The sequence below is a fragment of the Daphnia magna genome, linkage group LG3 (genome assembly GCF_020631705.1).
Source record: "Daphnia magna isolate NIES linkage group LG3, ASM2063170v1.1, whole genome shotgun sequence".
Classification (NCBI taxonomy): domain Eukaryota; kingdom Metazoa; phylum Arthropoda; class Branchiopoda; order Diplostraca; family Daphniidae; genus Daphnia; species Daphnia magna.
Genome location: NC_059184.1, coordinates 3,667,331 through 3,691,120, shown reverse-complemented (window position 1 = coordinate 3,691,120; position 23,790 = coordinate 3,667,331). Strand labels below are relative to the sequence as shown.

Genomic DNA, 23,790 nt, shown 5'->3' with positions numbered 1-23,790 from the left:
ATTTGTTCCGTATGGTATTTTAAATGTTAACACACGATTCCCGCTGAGGTCTCTGACTGTGGTCTTTATTTATTTTTATTTTCTTCATGACTATAAGCAGTCAGTAGGGAAGCAAGTTTACAAAAGGTAAGACGGAGTCAAAGGGGGGTAATAGTAAAAAATAAATAATAAAACCTTTCAAATCATTTCAATGCTATTTTCGATATTGATCCCTCTTATAAGGTCGCCGGCTGTGCTGTATCTGTTTGTGTATCATTGAGATGAAAGAGATCGAAACCACGCCCATATAGAGAGAGAGGAAGGGCCGAGGGTAAACGGGAAAACAAAAATTGAGTCTACTATCATTGACGAAAGAGGAATTCTATTGGATGAATGCTAGCAAGACGTTGAGGGAAACTTTACGAGCGACGAACGAAAACTTCCGGTCATTTATTACACGAAAGTACCGCAGATTTTATTCGAAAAAAAAGGGGGGGGGGGGATTTTGGAACGCCCAGTTTTCCCCATTCGCTTTGGTGAATAGTTGACATTCGTCAGCGGCCCAGCTTTGGTAGAAAGTTTCTCAAAATGAGAAGAAAACAAGGACCGACTGGACTGCGTAAACGAAGGAACCCGTTGCGCTTCACGCTCATTTTTTTAACTACCGAATTCATGTGCACATATACAATACACAGAGAAGAAGAAAAGTTCTCATCTTCAGTCGCACCCCCTCTCTAAACGAGGGCCAAAACTCGTCACAAGAGACAAGGGGGTAGCGCTAGAATGTGTGTCATCTTTCTTTTCTTATAGCACAGCACTATGTGAAAAAGAAATACGAAGCTACTTATATTCCATTCTTATCTGTCCTGTTCCAGGATTATTGCCACCGGCTCTTATTTCTTTCTTATTTTTTCTCTCTTCTTACAAGAGAACAAAAATAAAAGATATAAATCCGGCCAATGACACGTAACGTCCACGCGCACGAGAAATAAGGTAGAAGCTTTAATCTTTCGATTTGGATCTTTTCTAATGAACGTCTTTTTCTACTAATACGATGATAAGCCTATCCTCATTTGTTGCTTACCAATCCACACACAAAAAAAGAAGAGATTTCCGACAATTAGAGGGTAGGCTCAATGGCTGTGGGTGCCATTTAAGTCGTCAAGCAGCAGGCCCAGTCATCATTATCAACGGACGGGTTGGACTTTTTACTTTGACAACCCCTCCCCAACAGATGTGAAAGCATAAACTCAAGACTCTGGTTTTAACTGCAGCGCAAATTTCTCACAGGCAACGGGAATAATCCAGTTCAAACATCATCAAGCAACTTAACGAGCAGTTAAGATAACACACAAACATTAATCAAGTCCAAAATGCGTACGGCCGCATATAAAAAGCCCTTAATCGCAAGACAAAACAAAGTCAGCCCAGTTTTGTATTTTTTAAAGACGTGACATTAAAAAAAAAAGAAGAGATTTTTCTCTAAATCATCAGAAAAAGAAGAGTCATCCAAACGTCATCAATCATGCGCATAGGAAACAGCTGTGCGTTGCAACACTGTTACCCAATAAAAAAAACAGAAGATCCATCCTGTAAACACCCAGACTTCAAACAACAAGAAATAGAACACAAGCAGCAGCAGAAAAAATAAAAGAATAATAGACATAGGCGCGCGCCAAAAGCCGTCGTGATCAGTTAACCACTTCAAGAAACGACGGATAACGGCGCAAAGATAAGCGAACAGTTGGTGTATGTTATATAAAGAGAGGAGGGGGGCGTCGATCCATAAAAACGGGATGGAAAAAAAGAGATACGAGCTCAACATCGATCCGCAAGATCGAAAAAGCTGGAGGGTAAACGTAAGAGAGCTGGGCGCGGTGGAGGGGAGAATTCGAGAGATGTGCTGACTCTTGTGTGATCTTTCGCTTTTTTTTTTACCCTACACCCCTGGAAAACCAAACAGAACAAAAGAGGGGGAACAAAAAAAGTACAGTGGAACACAGCACTATCTCTTCGTAGGTTAACAAAAAAACTGTTCATGACTGGAAGCAGACGACACATTGAATCGATACAAACGACAGCCAGTAAAAATAAAGCCACGCACACACATAGAAAGAAAAGAAACTTATTGCAAGGATCTCTACGATGCTTCTGATAAATCGCAAATAGAAAATGATCCTGGCTAACACACCGCCATGGACACTCCGTCTCACAAAGTACGTATAAAGAATTCAATCTCCGAGAGAGTTGTTACAAATATAACCAACGTCTATAGATTCAACGCTCAACGTGTCGACTGTACGTTTTGAAAACGTGAGGAATTGCAAATCACTTGGTTGTGGCAGAAAACTCCCCCCACCCCCCCAAAAGCTTGTCTGTAAGAGATACTGGGGGGACTATCAAACAACGCAGGCAAGCATTTGGTCGTCAAGTCACGGCCGTCAAGCTAATAAATGTACACGTGCCAAAAACAGAGATGGAACTTGTGTAAATAAATGATGTGCAACATTTGCCCCCCCCCTTTTTTTTTTCGCGAGTGGCATTATGATGAAATGCGGATGCTCGTACGAAACGTGAGTCGGAGAAAACGACAAAAAGATGAAGACGACCCAATTGGGAGCAATAAAACATCACGAAAAGCACAAAAAATTCAAAGTCCACCTCTGTTTATCTCGCAAAACAAAAGAAAAGTCAGCCAACCAATAGCCGAGAGCTATAAAGTTGATGACTAAACTAATGGCTGTTTGGGCCCCTCTGGTGCGGCATTCAGCGGCAAGTTCTTTCCGTACTGTCTGTGCATCTTAAAGATCGGAGTAATGGCCGTCTCTACGGTCACGTACGAACGTCCCTTTTTCACGAAAAACTGTGGAAGCCGTTCAACCTGATCGGATGTATGCAAAGTTTCTTTCTATACGGAGGAGGCCAGATAAAACACAAGTTATGGTGAACCTTTGCTTACGTTGCAATTACAAGTGTAATGTGCGCAATTAACGAGAAAGATCCTTTGAGAATGGCATCGGGATTCGCGAGGGCCGTGGCTAAATTTATATCGGGTGGGGCTCTTTTAAGAGTCGTAAAGTTGTTACAAGATTCAAGCGGCTGACACCATCATTACCGTAAGAAGGTAAATATCTCTAGTTTTTTTGTTTCGAATTTTTTGTTATCGCATTTATTTTTATGAGGGCCATTTTAGCCTTTTATCTGATTGCCTATTCTCACACTCTAAGACCTTAAAGCCATTCGAAGGCAATCCCTTCCTGTTGTGTGGTTTCTTATTTTTTTTTTCTCAAACATTTCATTTATTTGTTTCATAATCTGTTTTTTTTTTGTGTGTTGTGTTGTTGTGCGACTGCCTAGTTTAATTTAAAACACGACACACCCCCCTCTTTCAAAAGAAACAAAAGCGAACGAGTCGCCCGTGTTTGTTTCACCGCTATTGGCGGGTCCGTGTTTGCACAAGTTGTTACATCGTTAGATAATCAAATTAGACACGCACAAACATACAAAAAAAAAAGGGACAACGAAAAGAAAATTCAAAAAATAGGAACACGGTCGAGGAAAGCACACCTATGGCCCCCCCAAAGTTGTATAACTGTTGCCCCGAAAACAAACAAGAAACTTTTGGCCGGCTCTTATACAATCTTTTGCAGACCAGCAGCTGTTCCGTGTCACACGCGGGAATTATAGAAGGGGATTTATAATTTCGCTCCCATCTTCTCAATAATAACGTCTCGCCTAGTTTGCAATCATTTTTTATGTTTTTCCTTGTTTTGTTTTGTTATTTTTTCGTCAATCTTTATTGGCATCATAACTCGTCCGTCCTTAGTTATATTGTAAGAAAAATGGACGTCGTCATATTGAACGTCTTTTCTTATTTTTGGATTTATTTCTTTTCCCTATTATACCCGTTTTCGTTTTCTTTTAATGACGACGACGACGACTAAGAAAAAACAAAACACGGTCGTAAATAGATATCCGGGTCGCTAGTGAAATGGCCAGCAGCGAGACTTGATCAGATTTGTATCGAATAAGAGGCCAATAAAAGAGATGCAGAAAATAGAAAAAAAAAAAAAAAAGGGATATCTGTTTTAACGAACGGTTCTGTTTGATCACGGGACTTTTTCTCTTGTATTAAACAAAATCGATCGTTTCAGAAAGAAGAGAATAATAATGACAAACATGGAGGAGGGGGGAAAAGGCGTCGGCTGCCACCGACATCCATTTATCTTACGTCTGAATATAGGAAAGGAACAAACAAAAAAGCCTATTTCTTTTTTGACGACTCTTCTGCATTCGACTCAAATTATGGTTGGGAATTGTCTTTTTTTTTTCTCTCTCTCTCTATCTCAATGTGTTTCCCCCGTTTTAAGTCAACAACAGCCAAAGCGCAGACATAACGCCGATGTCATGGCAACCAACACGTGCCATCATCATGGGGGTATCTCAAAGCAACCAATCATAAAGGGAATAACAAAGGACAACAAAATGGCACAGCAAAAAAAGAATTTTTAATGCGAAATATTACGTTTTCTAAGCGGACGTATTCATAAACACACCTGAAAAAACAGTTTGTTCCGTTGTGTTCAATATACATTACAAACACGTAAAGCCATAACCTCCCCCATCTTCATGAAAAAAAGGATCGACTTTTCTTTTTTATGAAGGGGGAGGATTCCCCTCCCCCCCCCCCTCCAAAAGAAGAAATAGGTGTGTAAAACTTTTTTTTGACAAACGAGATCAGTCGTGTCTGACGCGTCAAAATCCCTTCCTACAAGAGAAAGGGTAACACTTGGCGAGTAAAAACTTTTGTTACTTTTACAAATGGATGCTCCCGATCAACGAGAAAAAGGGATGATGACAACGTGAAAGCCATGTCAAATAATAATCAAATAAACTTACAACTACTCTAACCAAGTTTTTCTGTCAAACAATAAAAATAAAATGTCTCACTTTTTTCTTTTTCATTTCTCAGTTTGAAAAATGATAAAACGGGCGGACTTGAGATGGTACGGACGCATATCAAATCGTGACGGAGTCGCAAGGAGAAAAATATACAAGTATTGATCCTCACCCCCGTTCTCGCGTTTACAAAACCCGACGAACTGCGACACTAAACCAAGCACATCGTTTGATCCCATTAGAGGTCCCCATCAAACGAAAACCTACCGGCGTCGTATATATTTTTTTCTTTTGAAAGGTGTGTGCGTATACTATGTGTGCGTGTGTATGTTTGTTGTATATACGTGTAATAATGTAGCGAGGTGTCAGCTGTGCGTGATACATTCAAAAAAAAAAAACGAGTCAACATGTTGGGGAAATCGTATAATGTGCAAACCCCCACGTGAAAAATGAAAATGAATAATGACTTTAACTGGCTGTATAACAAAATCCTTCCGCATCTAATTATGCGTGTAGGATCCGATCGACCGGCCAACATTTGAAATATGCGATTATTATTACCAAATGAGATAGAGCCTCTCCAATTATTTAAGAAACAAAACGTCCCCCGTGAGAGTTCACTTTCAAGCCAAGAATTAAGAAAAATAAAAACGCGTGTAGTACTAACTTAAACACACACACACAGAGAAAAGGCCATTAAACATTTCACAAAGTTAGTGGGAAAAAAGGCCGACTGGGGAATGTTCCCTAACCGACTTTTTTTTTTTGGCTTGAAAAAATAAAAGTTGAATTTCTTTTTCGCTCGTGTACACTTGCCCTCCAGTCATTTCCGTACAGAGGCCGGCCAATAAAATTTAAGAATGAAACATTTCTTCTCCTTGTGCTAGTAGCATTATCGTAGCGCGGGGTACGGCGTCCAAGTTGGATGTAGGAGGCACTTCACCCAATCTACTCACTAGTTCACTAATAGCTGAATTTTAAATGACCCCCCCAGCCGCGCGCCTTCCCCCCCCCCTTTAGCAGTTAAACTAAGTTTTCTGGTTCTAGCCTCATCGTCTTTATTTTATCCATTTCCTCATTTACTCTACTGCAATTTCCTTCCATTCTGAAACCGGAAAGATTTTTTTTTTTTCACGATGAAACTTTTATGTAAAATAGATAGACGCTCCCCCCTTAGAAAAAAAAAGATAATGCCGATCGATAAAACTCTTGAATTATTTTTTTTTTCTTCTTCAATAGAAAAAAGAAGTGAAGGATCAATGACGCAAAAGAGAATTGAATTCCATAGGCGAAGCAAACGTGTCCGGCTCCATCCAAAGGAGTAATATACTACTACTATTACATATACTTCACGAAACCTTATAGTGCCATCCATCGCCCCTCCCCCCCTACCCTGCAGGAGTAGCCTATACATAGGGATTGATACGAAACTAAATTCTTTTTTTTTTTCTTTCTCTTCTATACTGTACGACACACAAGTCCAGGACTGTACAAGAAAGACGTCCCACTCGACGACATAGTTTGTCTCCCCTCTCACTTTTCTTTCTGTCCCTCGTTCGTCCCTATATATAAGACACTTGAAAACAAGCTGGCAATGCATTTTTTTTTTTTTCTTTCTCGGGACAAAGAAACTATCTAGAAGATTTCCAATCACCCCCTCCCCCCCCCACGTAGGCTTTAAAAGGATGTTACCCTAAACATTCCAATCACAGCGCGCTATTGGGCAACTATCTCATGCCCCGTCGCCCAAAAGATTTCAACCGCAATCCGCCCTTCTCACTATCCTCTCACAGTTTTTTTTTTAATTAGCAGCACAAGCCAATCTCCTCTGACGGTTTGGGAGGGATAGGCGAAACGGCCGGACGCAATAGACTGTGGGTGGAGGACGAACGACGACGCGCGGATTTCATTAGTAAAACGAGAGAGGGAAAAAAGGGACACGAGAAAATGAAGTCAGGAGCGTAGGAGAGAATTGGTTTTTAGTCCGCCCTCGCGGTGTGTTTTATAGATGATAGGGTTGCTGGACTACAGGAATACTGACCCGTCCTATACCAACCGCGAAACCAACCATCTATAAATTTATAATAACGCCGGAATTAAAGGGCAAAAACCCAAGCAAAATAGCGAGGCGTTGAAATGAAGATGGATTTCCATCCGTGGCAAAGCTCCGCTGTTGCTCAAATACCCCCGCAAAAGGAGACCTTTTACATCATCAAAACGTGACACAAACGGGCACCAACAAAAGGAGGCTCCTTCAGCCATCGATCCACCGTGCTGCGCAAAGTGCAGATGGAATTGCATCGTGAAAAACGATCGTTTCTTTTGACGACCCCGAGGTCGATGACAAATGCAAATACGCTGAATTCAAGACCCAAATAGATCGACTAGCAGACCATCCGTAAGATCAGCGAAGTCTTCCAATCTCAGCTCTTAAAAGGGAACAGGGGGGATGACGTCGGCAAACGCCGAGATAATTACTCTCAGAGTTTTGGCCTCACACGCAGAGGTGCTGGCGACGAAGAGGAAGAGGCGGGATTCTCTTCAGTTTGCTGCTGAGCAGACAGTTCAAGTGGTCGTGACACGCACAAAAGAAACCCCCTCCCTCTGCTTCGTTTTCTCGTCTGACGACACACACACACACACAACTCCTGCCGTCCATCCGAAACAGCTGCGCGTTCGCCCGACCATTTCTATAGCAAACGGGGGAGGGGAGGGATCTGCTCTCTATACTGTGAAACACACGGATATATCTAAGAGGGATTAAATACACACGCCCGACGGGACACGGAGAAAACGGGACACGCACTCAAAAGTTGTGTTTCCCCCACCCGACAGCCTCCCAAGAGCTGGTCCTCTTCATCATCGTCAGTAGAGCGACGGCAAAGAAGACTGGGATACAAATGAAGGACACACAATCAACGGCGAAAGCGAAAAGTCTTTTTTCCCTCCCCCCATTTTTGTGTTGTTGTGGGGGGATGGGAAGGGATTTGAGAAGGAAAGACAATGAATATCGACGTCCACGAATACAAAGACGCACTTTCAAAAATCTTGACTGTTCTTGGTAGCGAAAACTAAAGATGAAGAACTTTGTGTTGGTGACAGCGTCAACAGCAGCCATTGGTGTCTTGCGCTCACTTAATCATTACACGTCCACATTCGGCCGTCCAACGTGCAACACACGTCCCTCTTTCTTAATGAAGTTCAAGAGTTTGTTCAACAAGAGACTTGCTTATATTTGACATCAAAGAAGTGCAAAGTCCCAAGTTTCAAAAAGTGCTTAGATATTTTTTAACTGCTGAGTGACTTCGAATAACGATGCCGCCCATATGTTGTTTTTTTTTTTATACGCACACAAAAAATAAGAAAATGTGTGTCTCTCTGAAAGTAAGAAAAAGAAAATAGCTATAGATGAAGAATGATGGCGTCGGCGTTTGAATTACCGCCATCGCCCGTTGTCTCGTAATCGCTCCGCTATAGTGAGGTACAAACGCGAGGCAGGGGGCCCATATAAATCATCTTATTCCACCCCTTACAGCCAAAAAATAAAAAAAATGAAAATGTCTCGGCACGCAGAGAAAGAAAAAAAAAATTCGTATTTTTTTATGACTTCTTCATCTCAATGTCTTTCGGGAGTAAAGGAATAAAAAAAAAATTCTTGGGATTCGTAGCCGGTAGCTGATGGCGGCCATAACATCCGTCTACACGTACCCCCCCCAAAAAAAAAATTGTTTTGTTTGAGAAGCTCGATCAAAAGAATCTCTGACTCATGCGGATAGCCGAGTTCTACATTATCGTGTGCATTAATAACATTACGAGTAGACACACACACACGCAGGAGAACATATAAAACGTCAATTAGCGATGAACGATTAGGTTTGGGCGGGGCATCAATTTTTGTGGGAACAAGAAAATGGGGAAACCTATAAACGGATTACATTTCGTTCTCTGGTATATGTCGAGATGGTATTACAATAGATCGGCGGTGCTATACGACTCTCAACACACACACACCCACCAAAGGCACATTTCGCTCGCCGATGATCGACGATGTCGATGACGTCTTGCACAAGTACACAACTGTCAAAGCGGATAAAATTCCTCGACCACCATCATAGATATAGAAAAGAGAGAAGCTGTACGTAAATCAATAAACCTTGGTCTCTCTTCATTTTTGTTTTAGGCATAAAAACAACAAAAATTGGAGATGCCAAGGTGTTGGATTCCCCACAAACGTCATCAGTCGATAAAAACATTCAAATGAAATACTATTGAGCTTGTCAAGCTCTCGATAGTCACATCCCACTTTTCTTTTTTTCAAGTACACGTCGCACCTAGCGGAGTATAGAAAAACAAACATCTCTATTTAAATTTCCCATCGACTCCCACCATGACTAGAATATGCAAATTAGAGTCTACGCCAACGAGAAGACGAAGAGAAAAATGGAATTGTTTGCTAAAAAGAATGAAAAAATTCTTTTCCTTCCTATCTTCAGCGTGCGCGACGGACGGGAAAAAGGTGGTGGTGGCACAGTCGGTGTGTTTTATGGCTGCAATCTCCGGGATTCCCGGACACACAATTGGGACGCCGCGCGATCGAGGTTCTTTTTGGCCGCCGATCGAGAGAAGACGAGTAGACAGAACTCGTGTGCGTGCGAGTTTTGCATAGATCAAAGAAAGAAAAGTGAGAAGACGGATGACGGCCCTGTACGCTGGATCGATAAAAGGCGCGCGCGTTATTTCGTGATGGCCTTCCCCTTGTCTCTCTCCCGCCTCCCCTCCTTTTCTTATTTTTATTCTTTTAACTGGATACACAAATATTCTATGTATGAGTTGCTCACGGGCGCGGTTCGGGATACCCAACAAGAAACCTTGTCCATTGATAATTGATCGCCAGTTCAACAAGAAAAAAATAAAATAAAAGCGAACAAAACAAACAGATGACGAAACAAAAAATTCAAAAACGCAATCAATAAAATTCTACGGACAGCCGGACTTAATGCAGAGAATTACTTAAACAAAAATTTTTAATTTAAACACTGGGCAGGAGGGTATTCGGTCGTCAAACAGATCAAGAAGGGAAAAAAAAATAAGCAAAAGGAAAAGATTTAAAAGCCTAAAGGAGATTATACACGTCCGCGTCTATGTGCGGACAGAAATCCGATTAGTTTGGGTCAATGGCTGTCTCTTTATTACACACACAGGAGCGACAAAGAAAGAAAACAAAATATTCAACACGAAAAGTCACGAAATATTCCCAGTTTTCTTTTTCTTCCCCCCCCCCTTTTCTCCAATACAATACGCAGCTTTTATTTCTCTTTGCCATTTTTTTTTTTCTTTTCCCTTTGTGAACACGAAACCGAAAAGATTTCCTAGTCGCTGCTCTCAGAGAGATACCAGATAGAATACGATTTCCCGCGGATTAAACATGACCTCTTGGCGTTCCGCTAGAATGTATAGGTCCGTTAACCAAGTACTTGCCCAGCTTTTTTCAGGGAGGGTTCGGCGTGAAAGCCTATACAGCCGGATAGAATTTAAAAAAAAAAACGAGAAACCCCGGATTGAAAGCATTTGCGTCGCTATTATAAAAAGCGACGTGTTTCCCATCAACGCTTCTTCCTTGCTTCGCTTAATAGTATATAGCATATATACACAACCAAGATGTATAGACGTTATGCGAGGGAAATGAAAGGATCCTTGTAGGCGAAAGAAAAAAAGAGGAAGGTAGCGCTCCCCCAAAGCAGGCTTCGATGTCTGTGGGTCTGTTGATTGGTTTTCAAATTAGACATTGGACACGTTGCCCGCGCTCCCCAGCGGATTCGCTACCACATTGCGGTCGATCGTGTGTAGCCATCTCTGTTGTAGATAAATAAAGAAAAATGTTTTCTCTTTTTATATGCAAGCGGAATCACATGGCTAGCGATGAGGGGGTGGAAAACAAAACAAAAGATACGATTCCTTTTAAAAAATAAAATAAAAAATGGGGCGGCGGCGAAATTGAACGATCAACGTCAGCAGATACAGTCGTACATGTAAGGTAATCAATATTTTATTTTGATATTTATTTACAGAGACATCGACGAAGGGTCATTACAAAATCAAGAGACACGGTCCTTATTCATTATTCAAAATGAAAAGAGAAAAGAAAAAAACTGCACGCGGTATCACTGTTTGGGTACTGGTTTCTGACAAAGACAAATACAAGTCGACTAAAGAAACCCAAACTTTAACCTCTCTTCAACAACAACGCTGAAAAATTCATCAAAAGAAACAAAAGAAATGATCTGTACATTATTATATTATTATTATTGTTTTACACTGGCCGCATTTTGGTACGTTAATCGAACGATTTATGACTCTTGTCTTATGAACAAAAAGATCACCGTCAACTATGCAATTCCGCACGAACCCCATCTATACATATTGCGAGAGTTAACTAATCGATCGGACCCTACCACCGTTCCACAAACATCATTTACATTGGGAGTGGTTCTCTTCCGGAAAACAAAACAAAAAACAAAAATTTGCATCGCCAATTTAAAGTGATAGTCTAGTGTAAAGCCACTAGCATTTTTCTTTCAATCAAAATATTAAAAAAAACGAGAAAAATCAAATCGAATTGGATTAGACGACGGTGACGGGAATGCGTTTGATCGTTCCAGCGCAATGATACGTGTACTCGTCTCTGGTCGTAGCGGCCAATTGGGCTTGTTGATGGAGATGATGATTGTGGTGATAATAATGCGGTATAGTAGCCCCGACGTGATGATGGCCCGACAATGCTGGACTATTATTGCTATCCATCCCATATTGTTGCTGTTTAACACCACCCACACCTCCTAAAATGGGACTGGTGCCATTATGGTGCTGGAACGCATGATCGCGATGATGATAATGATGATGACTCGATTTAATAATCATCAATCGACTTTCTCTTCTCAGATTTTGTCGTTTCCGCCAGTAGATGACGAGGACAATCAGGCCGGCTGTTAAGACGATCCACGACATCACCAACAGGATTATGATGGAGACGGGCAGCGCTAGAGAACACATCAAGTCCGATTGTTCCAGGCTGGACAATGGCAGTCCGCTGAAAGGTGGTGGACCACTACACGTCACGTTAACTACCACGATAGTAGGCGAATGATTGCGTTGCTGAAACATGTTCCACAGCCAGAGGAGGGAACAATTACATTCCAGCGGATTGTACGCCACGTTAAGATAATTCAAATGCGGCCAATCGGAATGATGGCCACCCATTTCCAGCGTTTCAAACGCGTTGCCGCTCAAATCCAAACGGACGAGATGGGCGTCCAGCCCGTGGAAAAGGCCAGTAGGCAGATGATTCCACAGAGCGTTATTGGTCATGACCAGATTGACGATGGGCAAGACTTTAGGTGAGGTGGAGATCGTAACGACAGATCCATTGGTGATGGCGGGCCGCGTCATGTGAAAAACGGCCGGATCAACCGACCGCAAGTATTCCATATAAGAAACGTTGAGCGTCTGGAGACGCGGCAGGCCGGACAAGAAGTTGGCCGGCAATTGGCGCCACATATTACCAGACAAATCCAGATGGGTCAACGGCGAAACGGTCGTAAAAGCCTCAATGGGTCCATCCAATCGATTGAAACTGAGATCCAGCGCATCGAGCGAAACGAGCGAGTCAAAGGCCAGAGGATCGACGCGGTCAATGGCGTTGTCGTTAAGGGCCAACAGCCGTAAACGGGCAAGATGACGGAACGCTCCGTCTTCCAACGTCTCGATCAGATTTTTGCCGAGATGCAACGATCGCAAACCAGCGGCCAGGGGGACTAGAGCGGCCGTAGGGACGTTACCCAAATTATTGTCTTCGAGACGCAGCGTGTGCAGTTTGCGGAGCGATTCGAACGCTCCGCTGGCCACCGTTTGAATTTTATTGCCACTGAGGATGAGCGTGACAAGCGAAGGTAGTTCGGCGAACAGGTCGTCCGTCAGTCGAGTGAGCCGATTAGCGCTGAGATCGAGGACGGTGAGCGATGCGAGTCCGGCAAACGATTCCATTTCCAAGGAAGAGACCAAATTGTTGGAAACGTTGAGCCATTCGAGCTGGCCAAGCGGCTGGAAATGGAGCAAACCCAACGAATGGAGAACATTGTGGCTGAGATCCAAACGGCGCAATTCGCCGTAAAAACTGACAGATTGTCTAAGAGAAGCGATGCGGTTGTGGGCCAAGTGTAACGAGCGCAACGAAGGATTCAACAAGATGGGCACAGAATCGAGTTTCGAGCCAGAACAGCTGGTTTCTAGTAGACTGTCGTCGCATTGGCACATGGACGGGCAAAAAGTTTCAACTGCCGTAGGAGTCGCTACCATGACCACCACAACAAGCCAACGGGCAAACAACCAATTGTGATCTAAACCCATTTTTGTTGTTCTTCTTTTCCCTTTCTTTTTTACAAAACACAACAGTTTCCGCTGTTTGTTTGTCTTTAATAATAAAACGATCCAGCTGTCTTCACAAGATTCCAGTCGTCTTTCATCACGGCCAATGTCTTATGGCTTTCATTTGTCCACAACGACCAAAAACCTTCAAAGCGAACGAGACAGGTTGAGGGGCGGCGCCAAAGACACACACACACGCGAAAATGACCAAGAAAAGGTTTGGCCACCGAACAAGAAACAAAAATCACACACAAGACAAATGTGTACACTTCAAGAGACGGACGTCAAAAGCCTGAAAACAAAAAAAAAAAACAGGTGAACTGGAAATCAACTGAAGCGGATCGTTTCGTTTGGTGACCGACGTGAACTCTCGGCTTGTGCGCACTGTCACCCAACCGACGGATGTCGACGGTGGTAAGTCTCTCTCCCCCCCCTACACCCTGACAATAGTTTTTTTTTTCGCACGCGCAAGCGCTCTCTTCCGCCGGATTCAAACGCGCTACGATTTCCTTCCTCGGGTGCCCTTCCGAACCCCCCCTTTTCCATGTAGAGTGCTCTTCCGCAAATGTGTATATTCGTACCATTCCTTATAAATAATAGAAAAACAATTCAACAATAGGCACAGAAAAAAAAAACGAGTGGGGGGGACGCTATCAAAAGTCAAAAATGTCTAAGCGAAGAGAATCTTATATAATCCGACGGTATAAATCATCCATCGTGTGTGTGTGAATGAATCGCTCAAGCATCCATTAATGCGTCCCCACATCATCCAACAGGAGTGCCAACTCGCCCGAGTGGGCGCACACGAGCCGGATTCATTGGCACATCAATATTTCAATGTCTAACCCCCCCTCTCGTCCTAACGCTATTGTTGTTGCAAGAATACAATAAAGGTCCCAACGATACAGCCCTCACACATCGTCAAGAGTTTTTATTTTTTACTTTCGCCCCCCCTCTTCCGATTTTGCTTCACTGTGGGAAAAACGGAAAATGTCAGCCAAGTTATGTGAAACAATCGTGGCTAGCAAAGCGTGCATGGCGTCGCGAGAGCGGAGTGATATAATATTTCCACTCCAGCGACGCTTCATCCGCTTTCAACCCCCCCTCTCTCTCCCGACGTCGTATGCGATGAAGAGGGTGTACAATCGAAGAATCTTTTCTATACGGTACAGTCGATGGAGGGATTCGTAAGCACAAGAAGCTGGGCGGATAAGTCGGTTGAGCGGAAACGATCCAGCCGTTGAAAGAGAAAAATGCAATCCAACTTTATATGATCCCCGCCGATTGGGTGTGCGTACTTCATCCGCAAAACCACGCACATACACGCAGTTGAACGCAATCGGGAAAAAACAAACAAACAAAAGAGCCTAACAGGAGATCGTGTGTGTGTACAGAAACCAAGCGACACAAATTCGATTTGATTCCAGTCGATTTTTTTTCTTTTTTCGTATCCCCCCTCATCCATCCACTAACTCGAAGTGGGTGTGGCAGCCTGTCTGCCCTCTGGAGGTAAAGTTTTCAATAGGGCACAACACACACGTCAAGGGGAGAGAGAGAAAACTTGCTCACGAAGAGCGAGAGAGAGCAAAGGGCACACGCCATTCCGTACGTGTATGGGTCCATAACGTCGGCCATCATGATTTTTGACGGAGCCATCGCCATCACGCAACGATGGGATCGGTGAAACCGGTTCTCCCCGTAGACGTCACTCCCTCTGTTGTTTATCTTAGGCCCTTTGTTGTTTTGATAAGGTATATACGATCGACGTCCGAAGTTAAACTCTTTCGTGTGTCTGCAAGTCGTTTCTTTTTCGAGAACTTTAGCGTGCGTTACTCTCTTAGCTCTCCATCCATCACAAGTATTTTTTTTTTTCTTTTTTCTTTCTGGAATGGCGTCATAGGACTCCGCTCCAGTTCGATTTCCGATTGTTTGTTACCACCACCACCACCACCTGCTAGACTTTAGCCCTCCCAACAAGTTTCTTTCGTTTTCGATTGACATTCCACGACCACCCCCTTTCAAACTATTGAGGAAAAAGAATTCACTTAACTTCAAAAGAAAATGTGGACAAGGAAAAAGAAGTTGGATGATGCAAATGATAAGAGGCTGTTTGGAAATGTGGGAAAATGCGTTCTTTTTTGTTGATATTCAATCGAGAAAAAAAAGCATTGTCTCCTGGATGGATTCCTTCCCAACATTGGGGAAAAGACCCGCCCAGCTCACGCGAGATCCAAATAGCCTTGTCACTATTTAGATGCTAACACTTTTTTGTTTTGTTTGTGTCTATCAACACAAAAGAGGCACATTTTCTTCTGGAAATCTCCCATCAATCCGCCAAAAAGAAAACGTTCCTTTTCATACAATCGGACACCTCCACACCCACATTTTTTGTCGTGTTTAGACATGAACAGACGTTACATCGAGCTATTCTTTTTTCAAAAGCAATAATAACAAATATTTGGGAAATGGATGTGGCTGGCGGGTGTTAGTGGTGGGGGCGGATATTGCCGTGGAATATGAAAAGCAGAAAAATTTTATTGTGTGAGATTCGTTGATGCCAAGCGAAAGCGACGACGAGTTTTGTGCGTGAAAAATTCGAAATCTCTAATCTCTCCTTGTTCCAAACCCTAGTAAAGAGCAGATGATTTTTACGTGTATGATTTATTCTACTTTCAGTGCGAGGTCAACCAATCGATCGATCCATCATCGGTTGGTTATTTCTCCTTTTCTTTCGCATTTTATTCCCTCCCGTCCCACACACGAAACCCTTCAGGTGAGGGCCTGTACTGCCCATATCGATTGGGCCAGAGTCCAATTTTCAAAAGAGAACTATTTAAATGCATTTTTTTTTTACCCTAAAAACAATGGATGGCCTAAAATCATCTATCAGCCCTTGATCGAAAAAAGCCCAAGTCTAACCTACAAGTCTTTGTGTGAGTGAATCTCATAACCTGAGGATGGCCAGGAATCGTCACGTCAACTCACAGCAACAAACAAAGAAAAAACTCTTTGATAAGAAAACAAAAAAATAAAAGAGGGAAGAAAAAGAAAATCAAGCGGCTTCCGACAACTTTGACGGGCGCATATACACGCAGCTGGCGGATGGAAAACCCCCAAAAAGAGGGAAAAGGAAATAAAGACAACAAAATAACATGCCGGTGGCGCAAGACGATTCACGACTTTCGTGGAGCAAAACAGAAAAAACAAACCCCCAAGTTCTTTCTATCTACACTATCTGTTATTTCCCCCCTCTTTTTTTTTTTATTTCATCTTCCTCGTTCTCACGTCTCCCTTCATCATCCGGGATGTTCTTGTATACACACAAAGAATCTTGTTTGTATGTTTTTTCATACTCCCTTCTCACCCCAAAAAAAAAAAGGCGATTCGAGTATAGGAAACTTACAAATAATAATAAAAAAATAAATAGTATGTACAAGACGAGTCACGCAGTGAAAAAGAAAAACAACAGTTTTTCTCTCTCCTGTTTTATTTCTTGGCTTTATTGTTTCTATTTTTTTTTTCCCTGCCAAAGGTTCGTAGCTTCTGCTGTGCACGCTCCAGCAGCAACAGCCCTCCCACTTGGACCGAAACTTGATCAATCTTGGGTGGATGACTACACTCACGCTTTCCCCTCTTTTTTTTTTACAGTCACGCTGATAAGAAGAAAAAAAAGGAGAGAGGCCGGCAAGTAACAACAAAGAAGATACGAAAAAAAAACAAAAACGGGATAATAAGAAGAAAGGACGGTATAAAATAAACAGACATTCTGTAACCGGAACGATCGGCGTGAATAGTCGGTTACATTGCATTCAATGTGTTGCTGCCCAGTTAACATGTGGAGAAAACGACGAGCCATCGGGGCAAACTGGCTGAAATCAAAAATGACCGAACGCGTGCAAACGAGCTCGTTAAATTTCCCACAATCGGCAGTATAGCAAACAAATACGAAGGTTTTTTTTTTTTTTCGTTATAACGATCTCCTTCCCGACGGTTTAGTGCGTTTCTGTTATTGTTGTTACGAGGATAAAACACGATTATTCACGCTACCACATACAGTCCTTCAAATTGGCCGGACGTGAAATATTATACAGACGCAAACGAAGGGAACAGCAACCAGGGGAGCAGAGAGAACGTTGCGGTCCTTTTCCCTGTTTTCTTACAATAATAATTTTAAAAGAAAAGAAAAAAACAAAAAGAATAAGAGGGCGGACCATATTATGAATGACGAGGCGATACGCTCTTTATTTTTATGTTATTTCAGGGGCTTTGCGGTCATTATTGAAATGACTTTTCGCCTTTCATTTCGAGTCAGATGGGGAGGGGGAAAAAAAACAAGAAATATTAAAATGAATAAAGGAGAAGAAAAAAAAAAGGGGAAAGAACGTGATCTTTTGGTCCCGCGATGTAATCAAATGCGGGGGTCCACCAGAGCGTGAAACAACCCAAGTCGTTAAAGTAAATACTATATTACACAGAAACGGATCTCCTATGAAAATGGTTTTCAACCTGAAAAAAAAAAAAAAACCGACGGCCAGGATTTTCTTAATAAGAAAAGGTCATTTTGAAGCTTAAAAGAAAATAAAAAGGGATGAAAAACAGCAAAAAGTCGGAGAGACCGCACAACTTGATTACTTTTCTCATAAGGAACGTCACAAAGCAACTGAAAAAAAAAAAGTAGAAAACAATGACTGTCAAACGGACAGCTGAAAACAACAGATCCGGCAAAGAAAGCTTTTCGTTGTATAGTCTGATAAATCCATCATCGACTACTGGCTTCCCCCACATTTTTATTTCCGTCCTATCATGCGAAAAGCCATGAAAAATCATTCCACTTCTACCACGATTTCCGGATGGCTTTATACGGACTAAGAAAAATAAGAAAGAAGCTCTGTCCGATTTTATTTCCTACTCCCTCTCCCCCCTGACATCCGCGGGCATCATTTATAGATGCTGGGCAAGACACGGTGCCAGCGGTTCTTGGAGTGTTCAGGCAACGAGTCGCCACACGGTCCAGTAAACAATTGAATGAAAATTCCCCTGTTGGAAAGGCAATATAGTCCTCTCGCCCGTCTCTTGACTTTCCCGTGTCAAAGTCCCACACTCTCACGAGTCCTGACGTAACCCTCCCCCCCCTCTCTGTCTAGTGACAAGCCGACAACCATACGCTCCTATGCCATCTCTATAATATTCTACTCCCTCTTATGTTTATATTGGAAACGATCAAAAAGCGGAATTGAACAGCAATGAACCCAACAACTTGAACAGACAATCGTTCTCCCTTTTTATTTTCGGTTCAATATTATGTCGATGCCTCCCCACCAACTCTTGGTCCAGCAAGCCTCCAGAGTGCGTGGACAATGGCCTTCATGAAAAATTAGTTTCCCCATTGTCGATCACTGGCGGCGCGCGTAGAGGCGGCGACCTCTACCACGATTCACATGATCATTGTTCCATCAAGAGAATTCGTAAAGATGAGGATGTAATAACAATAGACGAAAATGGAAAGATAAAAACCTCGTCGAGGATAAACAAAATTGGAAAGACTTTTCAAAATATGGCAATATGTAAAAACGTTTCTAGAAATGAAACTAAAACAAGAATGGACACAACCAAAGCTGCAACATTACCCAAATGCAAAAAATTTAGGGACGTGCAACTGTTAACGACGTGGTTCAAAAAAGCATCATCAGCAAAATTTTAGGTAAGAAAAAACTTGTGTTGTAACTGCTGTGGCCACAAAACTTGGAAAGGGTCGAACAATATGCCTGACTAATCATACCCTCAATGATGAATCGACAAACGAGAAAGAAAAAAAGTGTTGCCCAAAGGCGCCTTTTTTTCCTCCACGTTGCTGTGGCATCGATAACAGTAAAAAACCTAACTAAAGTCTCGTATTTCTTTTCGTCTTCATTTTAACAGGACGTGATTAGCCTTCTTAATGAACGGGCGGTAGCAAAATTCGAACAATGAAAGCATTGGCCCGAGCACGTGCTCTGGCCATGCTGCGAAACAAAAATGGACAAGTTTTAATGGCACCACTTACGTTTTCGGTGAACGACGAGGCTGGCAGACATCACGCGTCATCGGCGTTGTAGGCGATTACTTTCACAAATTACCGATGTTAAAGTCAGAAGTCGATTCGTCAGTCCAGAAAATTACAGGGCACAAAGGGGGGCTCGAGCAGCATGGCAGGACAATCGAACACGAACGAAACATGTGAAGTGAATAAAGCGATCGAATTGCCACATTAGCGCCATCTACAATCGATCTAATGATCTACTTTAAATGAAAATTTAAATAAAAAAGAATTGATTCAAGTCCTTCCTTAACCATTAAACAAATTTGAACTCATTAAAACAGAATTTTACAAAAGGCTGATTTAAATTCGAGTCTGTGTAGAAAAGACAACGCCTCACAAGGTAAAACATGCTGTTTAGCCATTGTCTCCTTTTACAAACGACGCAGGTTAGAGACAAACAATAACACGATATATCTTATCAGTTAAATTCTTATAATTGGGTAGCCAACGAATTCGCCTAGCACCATTTCATGTTTAATGAGCTTCTCAAACTCATGATAAAGATCTTTTCTTTGTTTTCGTAATAGCTTTTTGTCGTTCGTGTGGCACTATTCCCCTCCTATGGTTAAAAATGCACTTGGATATGAAGAAAGGAAACAAAAGCAACAAACAAGTGGTAAATAGTATCTGAACACGCGACGTCATTTCGGAACGTGAACGTTTTGGGACATAGCCGGGGTGTATTATTCAGGTATTCCGTACCCATAAAATTTGAACAGACGCAAATCTCGGTATCCCTTTCCCATTGTCCTACGATTCTGTCGATGACTTTTTTCCCCTTTTTTATTACAATGGCAATGATATTACAATGAATACATCTGAATTACGTCTCGTCACGCTTGTTGGCATCATAATATGCAATTAACTTACCTTTATTTTTACATTAGAGGAAATAGTAATGATTTCTATTTATAATTTCCCGATAGGGATTCTGTCTAGATGGGCTCATGAGTACATTTCCCGATAGGGATTTTGTCTAGATGGGCTCATGAGTACACCGCCGATGCCGATTTTTACGATATTTCTCTCAAATAGATGGCGTTTGCTTTAATAGGGATGTTCACAGGTTTGAGGGTAGTTCAGATATATTTTATTCGTTTTGGGGGTCATCGTGCTGCCACTCCCGGACTAGTATTTTTGTAAAGGTGAGATAACGGGACGGTCACGTTTTTGCGATTTTTAGGTTTTAGTTACGAATTACGAAGGAGAAGCAATGAAATCCAATTTAAGACTTTAGTTCGTCGCTAGATGGCGTTTGGCTTGAAAAAAACTTGTCCCATGCACAGTAACCATAGTAACACGGATAACAGCTCCGAGAGAAAGAGTTTGTACATACCTGTAACGTGTTTTTATGAAATAGAATGTGAGAGAAAGAGTTTGTGTATGGTTGTAACGTGTTTTTATGAAATAGATTTATCAGTGATACAGTCTGTTGACTGGAAGGGGAAACAGGTATTAGGACTACACAGTATAAAAAGACTCTTCCCTTATTTGCAATCATGCAGTAAAATAATAAAAGTTCACAACTTGTCCGCCAGATGTCTTAGAAAACAACAAACGACATTTTTCTTCGAATTCCAATTTAACTGAACATAATAAACAAAGTTGATGCGCTATCAGCATCTTATTTTTGTTTATTTGACAAATGGTTGGTTTGACGAGAAAACCAATAACTTAAGCGAGATCAGTGTTCAATTTTGATAGTACCATTTGCTTTTTTCTCCAAGGCTATCGGGAACTTCGCGAACACCGAGAGCCGTTGATTCTTTGTTTGTCTTAAGGTGCGTCTACACTAGCAGTTTTTAAAGACAAGTTACGGTCATACAGGCATACCGGCATACAGTCTTACTGCCACGCTATTTCAGTTTTTCCGTAACGCAATCTACACTGCACATAGGTTTACAGACATCATACGGATAATGGGCGTTGCAGAAGGCAGGGTAATGTAATAATGAGTAATGCAATAATCGTGCAATGTAGTATTATACAATACAGGATGATTTTTAACACACAAAATGAACCTCTCGACGTCTTTTGTTTCTAGTTTCAGTCTACAAAATATTGAAATTGTACATAAACTGAGAAAAAGCAACAAATAGAATTAAAGTATTTATTTTTCGGTTATTTTCTTTGGGGATTTCTTCTTCTTTGGAGATGGTTTGGGCCCCATGTTTTTGATTCAAATTCAAGTTTTTTAATACGCACGACGACTGTGGCAGACGAACTTCAACAGACAATGTTGCATTCATGTGTGGTTGCACTAATAAAGAGTATTTGAAAATATATACTTTATTCTCATTGGCTGAACCTTATTTTTCATCTTACGGAAACTCTCACTTATAGTCCGGTCGGGCTAGCAAAAAGTGTATGTTGAACCCCAAACAAATTGTAATAAGTTGTTTTTTACATGAGCTGTGTTTATATCCCTTTGATCTGTACCCCAAAAGGGGTACCATCTCGCGGGAACACTATACGAAAAAACGAGGATTTTAGGTCGTAGCGTAAGAGTAATTTTCCGCCTGGTGCGAGCGCCACCTGGCTATAAATGAGCCTGTGCGTGGAGTGAACACCAACACACCCGCAAGAGGCGTCCTCGTCTAGTGTTTCCCGCAAAAAGGTACCCCTTTTCTGAGAGGGAAAATAGCCATAGTGGAGCAACCAGGGGTCTATGGCTCTAGAATATCGAATAAAAATGGAATTTAGGCCTTTAAAAATCGAAAATATTTGTATTAAATCGCAATAAAAATGAAATTTTTTGCCGAAAAAAAATAAAAATACTTATTCGAAATTGTATTCGAAATGATACAATTTGGAGTTACAACGAATAAAAATAACGAATACGAATAAGTAACATTTTTATTCGACGAATAACGAATAAATATTCGAATTTTTGCGTTATTCTATTCGAAATTTTATTCGAAAGTTTTATTCGACAGAACACTGACCATTTGTTACAGAGTGTGACAAAGGGGGGGGAGGGGGTTAAAAAAGGGAAAAAAAAGCGTGACGTAGTATGTGGCCCAACACGGCCCCTGAGCACTGCGATTTGGAATCCAACCACAATTTGTAAACAAATTGTAATTCCGATGGAAAAAGCCCGGATTCCTCTTGAGGTAGCAATAAAGACTGTTGTGGCTGAAATGGGTGCAACCAGGAGTGTTCAAGCATAAAGTGCCACAGCCTCCACGAAGAGCAAAGTTTAATTTCTTGCCCATGTCGTAGCCATAGAAATTACAGCGAGTGTCATAATAATACCCGCCCGTAAAGTAAACAGACAGAACTGGCGCAAATAAAACTGCGAGCAGCAGTAACATCGCAGCTGACCGCCCGGAAGACATGAAATTCATCCTCGTTTTGTAGGCAAATTGCACCTAAGGACACACGGTAAACGACATTTTAACGGCTACATTAAATGATTTTATAGACTAATGGTACCTGTTGAACAGAGGAGACGGTTGAACTGGTGTTTCGCAGAAGCAAATTGAATGCCAAATGATTCAAAAATAACAAGCAGCACGCGTAGTAAAACACACATATCCACTTACAAGTTGTATAGCTGACGTATGAAATTTTGAAGAACGTGCCAATTAATTCGACCATCATTAAACAGAAAACGTGAGTTTTGAGGAAACGAAGGTTTCGTCGACATTAGGTTCTCAGGAATTGAACTGGATTCCGACACATGACCGTTCCCATTAGTAATGAGGTAACGACGGATGATCAAAATACGTTACCACATATGAGGCAAGGGAATATCGAGATTTTCAAGCTTATCATCTCATCTTTTGTTTAACAAAAAGAAAAAAAAAACGCTCGTAGTCCGTAATATTTTTTGGAGGACGAAAAGTCTGATGGTAAATGGCAAGAGATTATTTAAACGGTTTCCACTATATCGTTCCTGGTACCTAAAGTAAAGAAGATTTCAGATGTAAAAATTTTTTTTCAATTTTATTTGGAATGTTACTTTATCTCGTATAACGTTAAGAAAATGTAAGTCTCAGAACCTTATCCAGGCTTACCAGTCTCCGACTGTTATTTTTCTCATATGCGCGAGGATTGATCCTTTTCGTACTCCACCAATCTCAAGCACTTTGATCTGGTTGAACTAAAAACTAAGAAAACAAGAAAAGAAACAAAGCATTTAAACACGTCTGCTCTCCCAAAATATGTTATGAAAATGCAACATGTTGAAAATGCAGTTTCAATCGATCACAAAACCTTGAGAATTTCGTCTCTTAGCGCCAGAGATTTATCGATTGAGAGAAAGACGTGGGTAGGAGTGACGACGAAGAACTGGCGTCGTTGATACTTTGCCAGAAGTGTGATGAGTCAAATCTAACGCGAACTTCCTAGTTCGGCAGTTGCGATGTCCTTAACTTATCAGAAAATGAAGATAACAACTTTCAAATAAT

At 41.7% G+C, this 23,790-nt stretch overlaps 1 protein-coding gene, 1 long non-coding RNA gene and 2 other non-coding genes across 5 annotated transcripts in view; 1 reads left to right on the top strand and 3 right to left on the bottom strand.

Annotated features, from left to right (window-relative positions):
• The window catches only part of LOC116919491, a 36,758-nt gene extending 17,241 nt beyond the window's left edge, over positions 1-19,517 (bottom strand). The window contains exon 1 of the transcript XR_004391928.2: positions 19,343-19,517. This is a non-coding gene — a transcript (uncharacterized LOC116919491). The remainder of the gene's footprint in view (positions 1-19,342) is intronic.
• LOC123466242 (insulin-like growth factor-binding protein complex acid labile subunit) lies at positions 10,909-16,333 on the bottom strand. Its single transcript, XM_045171143.1, has one exon. It carries the CDS (start codon positions 13,279-13,281, stop codon positions 11,500-11,502), a length of 1,782 nt encoding a protein of 593 aa, XP_045027078.1. The 5' UTR covers positions 13,282-16,333; the 3' UTR covers positions 10,909-11,499.
• Positions 19,518-19,699: 182 nt separating the features above from the next.
• LOC123470612 lies at positions 19,700-20,214 on the top strand. The gene is made up of 2 exons (XR_006644407.1): positions 19,700-19,764; positions 19,906-20,214. It is a non-coding gene; the product is annotated as an uncharacterized LOC123470612 (long non-coding RNA).
• Positions 20,215-22,265: 2,051 nt separating this feature from the next.
• LOC116918656 lies at positions 22,266-23,787 on the bottom strand. Of its 2 annotated transcripts, XR_006644434.1 has the most exons (4): positions 23,597-23,787; positions 23,398-23,490; positions 22,814-23,283; positions 22,266-22,749 (listed from the first exon to the last, which is right to left on the bottom strand). It is a non-coding gene; the product is annotated as an uncharacterized LOC116918656 (transcript). The 2 variants fall into 2 exon arrangements; XR_006644433.1 differs by lacking the exon at positions 23,597-23,787 and having other exon boundaries at positions 23,398-23,556.
• Positions 23,788-23,790: the final 3 nt, after the last annotated feature.

What these genes read in the sequence shown, in the direction of transcription:
- LOC123466242 (XM_045171143.1), bottom strand. Translation starts at nt 13,281, where the DNA reads ATGGGTTTAGATCACAATTGGTTGTTTGCCCGTTGGCTTGTTGTGGTG.